Source organism: Loa loa, assembly GCF_000183805.2.
Source record: "Loa loa unplaced genomic scaffold supercont3.66, whole genome shotgun sequence".
Classification (NCBI taxonomy): Eukaryota; Metazoa; Nematoda; class Chromadorea; order Rhabditida; family Onchocercidae; genus Loa; species Loa loa.
In genome coordinates, this window is record NW_018108246.1 from 100,831 (window position 1) to 108,854 (window position 8,024).

An 8,024-nucleotide genomic window follows, 5' to 3' on the forward strand; every position below is an offset into this window, starting at 1 on the left:
TAAAATAATGCTTCGTAGCGTTTATTATATATATATATATATATATATATATATTGCATGTTGGACAATCGTAGTATTCCCGGCAGTAATTCACATGTTTATTAAGCGGTAATGTTTGATTACCCTTTGGTCCGTTGTTGCTTGATCTGAGTTGCTCGACGATTCAAACGATGAACAGAACCATGTAACCGACATCATTTATTTCCCAAAAATCTGCAATAAGCATTAACCCCTCTCAAAAACTTCAGTAAAACCCCTCATCCGAGATATCAAGACCGTTCCCCTATTCTCTAGTCTTCCATTCCCAAAAAAGTTACAAATGAAAGTTAAATTAGATATTTCAAAATTCCAATCCGCCACCCTTCACAAACTGCGACATACAAATTCGGGATAAAGGGAAGAGTGAAACCCTATTCAAAGCTGCATTTTACGACATCAGCACTTCTCCAGAAGTCTTGCATCATTAGACAGTAGCAGATCAAAACAACCAAATCGCTTATGAAATACAGCGCTTAAAACATTTTAAATCGCTTCATAACCATAATGTAATATTCTGAAGTTGTCATCAGCCAATATATTTGAAATATCGTAACAAGGAACAACGGATTTCATACTTTTACTGATCTCTATTGATCCCGTTTATTGAAAATTAAAGAAGCAGAGTAGAATAAGAGGTAAAAATTTAATAAAATTTGTGGTGTCCTTCCTAAGAGATACTTTTTTATGTAGTTTTATGTTACCATTTGTAACGTAACAAATCAATTGATTAAATGAAGTACAGTTTAACTGATTATACCTAACCTGAGTATATCACATGTAACCTAAGGTTAACGTGAAAATGGAGCTTAAGCGTTATTCATATTTTTGGTAATTTAAACACGTGCAACTGACGAAATTTTGGAACGACGTATGTCTACCATATATAGATGAAGTAGCAAAACAATAAACACAAGCTCCAGTTAACATAACAAAATGTAAACAATGTATAGAATAAAATCATTGAAATGAATGTGAAAATGCAATAATTGTTAGAGCTGAACATTATGGAGTATGCACGTGTTAGATTCTTTTTCAATATCATACCAGAATGTTTGAAAGGGAAAAAGGTAAAAAAAAATCAATACAGAAATGAATCACAACACGAATGTGGAACATTCCTGGATTCTACGGGAAGTGATTTTATATGGCATCGCCGCTCTTAATGATGGAAGCTCAAGGGCTCGGCCATGAAAAAGTAAGTAGTCCTCAAACAAAACGGGTTGGAAAGGACCTATGCTATATTGTGGGGAGACTAGAAATCCAAGAATCGCACAATCAACAACCAAAATATCCTAATAAATGATATTACTATGCTTTAAAAATACTCATTATAATACTAAAGGAGTAACTTAAAAGATTTCACAGAAGAGAAGATGACAAACTGAGCATTATCACAGTTTTAGTAACGAATAGTGGGCCGTCTGATGTTTGACACAATTCAATGCCATAATTACATTTCTTATAATTAAGTAAAACCATAAAACAGTATCACCACTATATACAAAAAATATCAGCCAATTGAAATTGTAATATCATCATAAAAACAGCAATAAACAGAATATATTTACCGAATCGCCAATATAAAAACTTATCCAATTTTCTCTCTTAGGTATCATTTGCCAAATGTAGCGCTATGTCTTGTTCGCTTAATGACTTTACTGATTACTAACTTCTGGACAATTTTGAATGCTTTATGAATTCATGGAGAAAGGGAGAGAGCGAGAGAGAGAGAGAGCAATTCCACAAATCAAACAGAAAGTTCAAAAGAAAGAGTCGAAAAGATGCCTATGTTTCTTCATAAATTCATCATTTTTTCTTTTTTTTTAAGAAAGGTAAAAACGACTATGAATTTCCATTGCTTCCCGGAATTTGGGCTGGATAAGAAAATGAACGACTACAAGCCTATAATCCATCAAAGGCCACATATGTTTGCGAAATGAACAACAAATATAGAATTAAACAACAAACGAGACCTAAGCAAAACTTGATATCATTACTAAATAACCCTTAGCAAATACCACTGGAAATGCAAAAAAAAAAAAGCGAACACTAAAAGTTGTTGCATGCAACGAACCATATATGGAAGAAAATCGTTGCACATTCTCAGCTCATTTTGTTTGAATCCCTACAACCACAGTTGAAATCATCAGAATTACCAACTGTTACACCATGATCAGTTACACATTCCATATGGTACCACCGGCAGCAGTAATCACATTGCACCTACAGAATTATATCTTCAAAATCACATTGTTGCAACACAATTGAATCAATTAAAGCGTACCGATTGCAATTTAAAATTTTTACTGTTACCGTTAAAATCTTTTGAACCAACTTTTCGGAATTGCTATGAAACCTCCTGCAGTACTTTTGTAACGCTATATAGTGCTTCCTTCCACGGCACCAAAATTATACTGTTTCGGTAAATTCATCAATCAGATAGCTGCTGGTCGTGGTTAAGATTTCAAAATTTGGTGCAGAGCAATTTGTGACGAACATTCAATTAAGTTAAATTTTAAATATTTTTTTAAAAGTACCTTTTGCAGTTTTGGCAAATTGAAGACTAGATATTAACAAATGAAAATAATTTAATCAATCTAATCAATACATACCCAAACAACACTTTCACTTTGTGGTTTTTTGCAACCTGACCTGGCGTCGCATTGTTTTTCTGGATCGTGGTATGCCCATTCATCGAATACTATTGGCGCATGTGCAGCCGGTAGCGGCGTAACCACTGGCTTCATCTTTTCCCATTCAACACTGCTCGTTTCCAAAGACAATTCTGCAACAAGAAACGTTTCCTGTGAATAGGAATTGCTAAAAATTTGAAATAATAAGTCCAACCTGTTTATCAAAAATGCTTTTGTCCCAATGCGACGAAATCAGGAACTTTGTAACACAGAAGGTAAATCACTTAGTACGTTTCCCGAACAATAGGCACTGATAGTAATTTCAGTTTCATACGGTATTAATTTTTTTAATGAATTAAAGCAAATAGCATTTTGAAATGAAAATTCTTAATCCATGAAGCCTGGATTTTCCAGCCGGCATACACAATCAATAACGAAAATTTCAAAAACAAGAAGTAAAGAGTGGTGAATGATGAAAACAAAATGCCGTAAACTGAAAAAAGAAAAGTGATTTAATTGAAAGCAATTATTTTGGTGCTTGACCTGGTTAACAGTATTGAACAAGTAGGGAAAACCCAAAGACAAAGTGTTTTATTTGTTTCTTTATATGTGCAGAAAAAAAGAAAACAACACAACAACACGTACACCGGTGACGTATCCATCATTCCACTGTAGATAATATTTTGATAGGCTTCATTTATTCTTTAAGAGAACTAAATTTTTCAACTAACTTTTCAACTTCGGCTTTTCAAAAACATCACTTCCAGTCAGATTTATATGCCGTAAGTTAATTTTATTATAACTCTCATTCCCAATATTACAGAAGAAACTATTAGTACTAACGATGATTTACAGAAACAATTTTACTACTACTGAAGGATGACCTTTTCCAGAACAACGCCGATATAATCCGAATAGAAAAGAAGGATCTTTGGATACGCCGCTGAAACACACCAATCATTCACCCATATAACCAAAAAATCATCCGCTCTGTGACTTACCACTTTCGCTAGACGATGACCGCTTTTTCTTTTTACGTCCTTTTTTTCGGGTACTTGTGGAAGAAGAGGTCATTTCCTTTTGTGGTTGCTTCCGTGGCATCTTACTCATCGAACGGCCTGTTTTGCTCATTGTTTTCCTGCTTACACCACTACCACCAGCAGCGTGCCCAGTTTTGCGTTGTGATGTTGCACCCCATGTTCGCCGAATCGGAGAAGGTGAGGAAGAACTTACAAATGAGGAAGTGCTACTTTCATTATCAGAATCCGGTAATGTCTGCCTTTTCCTCATCATATCAAGAGCTCTTTCAATCTTTTCAGCCGCTGATGTACCTGGCTGGTTTTTCGATAGAATTTGTGGTTCCTTCAAATCTTCTCTCCTCTCTTCTTCATTACCTTCAAAATCTGAGCTTATGTTATCGCTGCTAGAAGATCTTTTCTTTCTCTTCTTTTTCACTGCTGTTTTCTTCTTAATTATTTTTGTAGTGACTACATTTTGAGAAGTAAGGCAACCTTTCTTTGGACGACCACGTTTCCGTGCACTGCCTCTATCAAAATCTCTAGCTTTGCAAGCAGTTATACTCTTCGCTGACGAAACGCTTTTCGTTTTCGTAACATTCTTCTGCTGCTGCTTCGTTTTTTCAGGCCTTTCTGAGCCACTTGAATCACTTTTACAACTTTTGTTATCAGCATCATTTTCATCTTCGTCATGCGTGTACACTTTCCTGAAGCGGATATTTATATCTTCTGTGTTTCTTATATCTGCTCTATATTATATACTTATATCTGCTTTATTTTTTTGTATATTCTATTTATTAAAGATATTGCAGGTGTAAACTATTGGTGATACCTATTCAATAAAGAATATTATGATTTGAAGTACTAAATTCCACTTCAAATTTTAATACGCCATAGTGTCTCATACTCAGCGGAGTACTGCAGCAAATGGATTCGCATTAAGTCAGACCACTAACTTCAACAATATAATATCAACAGAGGAATACTTAAATAAACAAGCAGAAGCCAGAAGAATAATAACAAGATTTCATTCCAAACATTTTTCGCTTCCACATTCTAATGTTATTAATTCTAATGTTAATGTTGTTAAGAATCCTTAAATTGACTTTTGGCATAACTTCTATGACATCCATTTACAGAAAGCTGTGGAAAAAGCAAAACTCAATGTTTTTTTCCTTTTTTTTATATCCAAATACATACAAAACAAATGAAAATTTGGCGGATGAAAAAATCTCTTCCAAAGGAAAATCGAAAAAGAAAACAAGAGTTATTCCAAAGAACTAGACTAACGAATGATTTATTATTAACTACTAAAACTGACCTCGTTTGTGTTGGCGTTGTGATTTTGTTAGTACTTTTTCTTGCAAGATGATGCCATGCTACTTCAGTTAAATCATTCAACAACATGGCTACCTGAATTGAAAAAAAAGAAATGACTGAAAGTCAAGAACACTCTGTGAAGAGGCAAAGCTGTAACAGTCTGCACAAGTTTTCTCACCATACATTTTTCAGTTTCACCATAAATCACTATTTCGATACCAGTTACAATTTATAAGTTATTATCAATTTCATTCGATATGTCAAATGCAATACTTTATGCTAATATCCGGGATATGTTTAATAATAAAATAAAAAAGTTGACAAAAAAGTTTATCTTGATTTTCTACTTAACTTTGAAAACATGGGTCTATAAATCCTGTTATACCATATAACAATCTTCTGCATCTGCAAAGCTTTAAAAGCTGCTTCATTCATAACATGTAACATGAGAAATTCATCTATCTAAAGGAAAATCGAGTATAAGAGAAATATAGTAGTGTCAAGTAGAATAAATACCTCATTATTTTTGCGTCGTCTCTTTGGCTCAGTTTTTTGCTCTACTACGGCAGGTGTTTGAGTAGGGGAACAAGACGAATCCGAGTGACCATGTCCGCGTCCTATAACGTCCTCTTACATATACATCATTATATTTAACTGGAAATATGAGGAAAATTATAAAAAGCAAACACAACTTTGCACTTTATCCGTAAACTTGAAGTTAAAATCATGCAAAAACGGAGGTAATAGAAAAGCATTTTATATAATGTAATGCCTAGTCAGGTGAGACTATTCCATCCCAAACGAAATATAAACTCATAGATTAAGAAAAAATATCCAAAGTTGGTTTTAAAGAAAAATAAATGAAGATGAATATGAGCTAACTTTTTGGTGATTGGTGAAGTGGTGAACGTATTGATTCAGATGGCTTCGATTCCTCCTCTATGGTAAGTGGGTTTTGCTTTACCGTTGATGCAGTGGGTAATTCAGAGGAACTAGATGCCGGTGTAGGTACACGCCTTGGTGGGCCGCAATCTTCTAACAAATCTTCCGTTAACTCTTCCAAATCAGACAACCGACCATTCCGTTCGCCATTTTCTAGAAATGAGTTTAGTAATTAAAATGGGGTAGAACTACAAACAGTTTCCAAAAAAAAAAAAAATGAAAAAATAAGAGAGAAATTAGTCCGTATTATCCACGATTCCTTGGACATATTGCGACAGATCAAATTTAAGATGGACCGAATTATAATAAATGGAAAAAAAAAAAATCAAAATCTCCTAGAAAGCAGATTACTAATACTTATCCAAAAAAACTGATCACAAATATACCTCTTTGCAACCCTGCCATAGGTCTTTCTTGTGTTATAACTGCGGTTGCCGTACGTGACATCGGCACTTGAGGAAGAGCAGCAGATGCAACAGATCCAGCTGGTGTTGGGGCTACTGCGCTCACGTTTATGTCGGTCATGGCAACACTTGAAACTGTGAAAGTACTACAAGTGGTTACTGCCGTTGGGATTCTATGATTACTAGACCTTTGTTTATTGCCTGGTATCGCTGCAGTTGCTGATGGTATTGGGACTGAAGCCTTAGCCTGACCTTGAGCTGGAGCATGAACAGATGTTGTTGGTGATAGTGATGGTTGCGATGAGACTGCTGTTGTTTCTGTTCGATGAATACTAACGATACCGGTTGGTACAACACCAAAAACAGCTCCTGTCGTTTGTGGTTGCTGTTGGCTTTTGGGTGGACTTGGTACCGAACTGTCACATTCCACACGTTTCACACTATCAATAGATGATGGTGTAGCAATTATATGAGTGGAAGAGCAATCTGTTAATCTTGAAACCCTCTGTGTATCGGCTACTTGAGAACTCGTTGAATAATGATGTTGACATGTAGCTGTTGTCCCAGTGTTTCGAGTATTCCGAATATTTCCTGACACTGCAGCAGAGGCCGAAGCTTTAACTGAACGTGAAGCTGGTGTCTGCTGTGCTAAAGACTGTAATAACTGATTGCTTTGCGTACTGATGTTTTGGCCAACAATTCCTGACGGCTGGTCTGTGATTGCTGCAGTTGCGGTAACCAATCGCTGAGAACACGCTCCTGCAACGGCAGCAGTAGCCCCCATTTGAAATGTGATATTCGAAGTAACTCTTGGAGATGTTTGCTCAGATACAACAGTACGCAATCGATTATCACCAGTAGCTCCCATAAAAGATGAAGTGTCAGCAGCTAGCTGCGCATTTGCACCCCTCCACGCCGAATTAGTCAACTGACCATACTGCTGGAAAAACATCTAAATAGTTGAAATATGAAAATATTTCAATTGTTTAAAATCGAGTGTTTTAAAGTCTTGATCCTTAGCTGAACTTTTTATTCTGGAAAAGATAAACTAACCGCAGCAGTAGCCGTAACAGTCTCTACTTGTTTCTGTTGTTCCAGCTGATGCTGCTGAAGCTGCTGAGTAGCCGTAGGTGGTTGCGATGGCCAAGGATTCTGAGGCCAGAGTGAGTGCAGATATGCAGAACTGAGTTGAGGGAAGGCCGCTTGATAATAACCGGGAAACCTCTGTAAATTATAGAACGGGGCTGCTGCGGCGCCAGCAGCAACCGGATTCTGCCATGAAGTGGCAAGTTCAATTGATGGGTTAGCCAAAGGTAACCGAGATGTCGTATGCAAATTCTTCCCATCACCGACAAACATCTATAATGAAGATGCTACCAGAAAAGGTAAATATAGAAAATTTAGATATGAAATACTGTTCACAGACATAACAATTAGAAAAACTCCTTAGTACACCTTCCGGTGAATTTTATGCATTTATCTATGACCTGATCTTCGACAAGGAACCATCTATTTACATCTTTTAAGCCAATCTATTAATTTAGCAGATCGCCGGTAATCCGTCCTGCTTGTCTCGAAGTCAACGTGAAGTATTTCAGCATGAATTTCTTGAGGAGGAGAGAAGAAGAGTGGATCATAACTTTAAAAGTTATAATTAAACAGTAAAACTT

The 8,024-nt window shown here is 36.0% G+C and overlaps 2 protein-coding genes across 2 annotated transcripts in view; both read right to left on the bottom strand.

The window, feature by feature from the left end:
• Window positions 1-593, bottom strand: part of LOAG_08495 (hypothetical protein) — a 5,682-nt gene extending 5,089 nt beyond the window's left edge. Inside the window, exon 1 of the mRNA XM_020447716.1 lies at window positions 124-593. Within this exon, the coding sequence (XP_020302084.1) occupies window positions 124-198 (75 nt within the window). The 5' untranslated portion in view covers window positions 199-593. The remainder of the gene's footprint in view (window positions 1-123) is intronic.
• Window positions 594-1,902: 1,309 nt separating this feature from the next.
• Window positions 1,903-8,024, bottom strand: part of LOAG_17366 (hypothetical protein) — a 9,123-nt gene continuing 3,001 nt past the window's right edge. The window contains exons 7-14 of the mRNA XM_020450027.1: window positions 7,408-7,713; window positions 6,337-7,294; window positions 5,891-6,103; window positions 5,525-5,625; window positions 5,010-5,101; window positions 3,674-4,395; window positions 2,652-2,824; window positions 1,903-2,262 (exon numbers count right to left, since the gene is read on the bottom strand). Coding sequence (XP_020306358.1) covers window positions 2,143-2,262; window positions 2,652-2,824; window positions 3,674-4,395; window positions 5,010-5,101; window positions 5,525-5,625; window positions 5,891-6,103; window positions 6,337-7,294; window positions 7,408-7,713 — 2,685 coding nt within the window. The 3' untranslated portion in view covers window positions 1,903-2,142. The remainder of the gene's footprint in view (window positions 2,263-2,651; window positions 2,825-3,673; window positions 4,396-5,009; window positions 5,102-5,524; window positions 5,626-5,890; window positions 6,104-6,336; window positions 7,295-7,407; window positions 7,714-8,024) is intronic.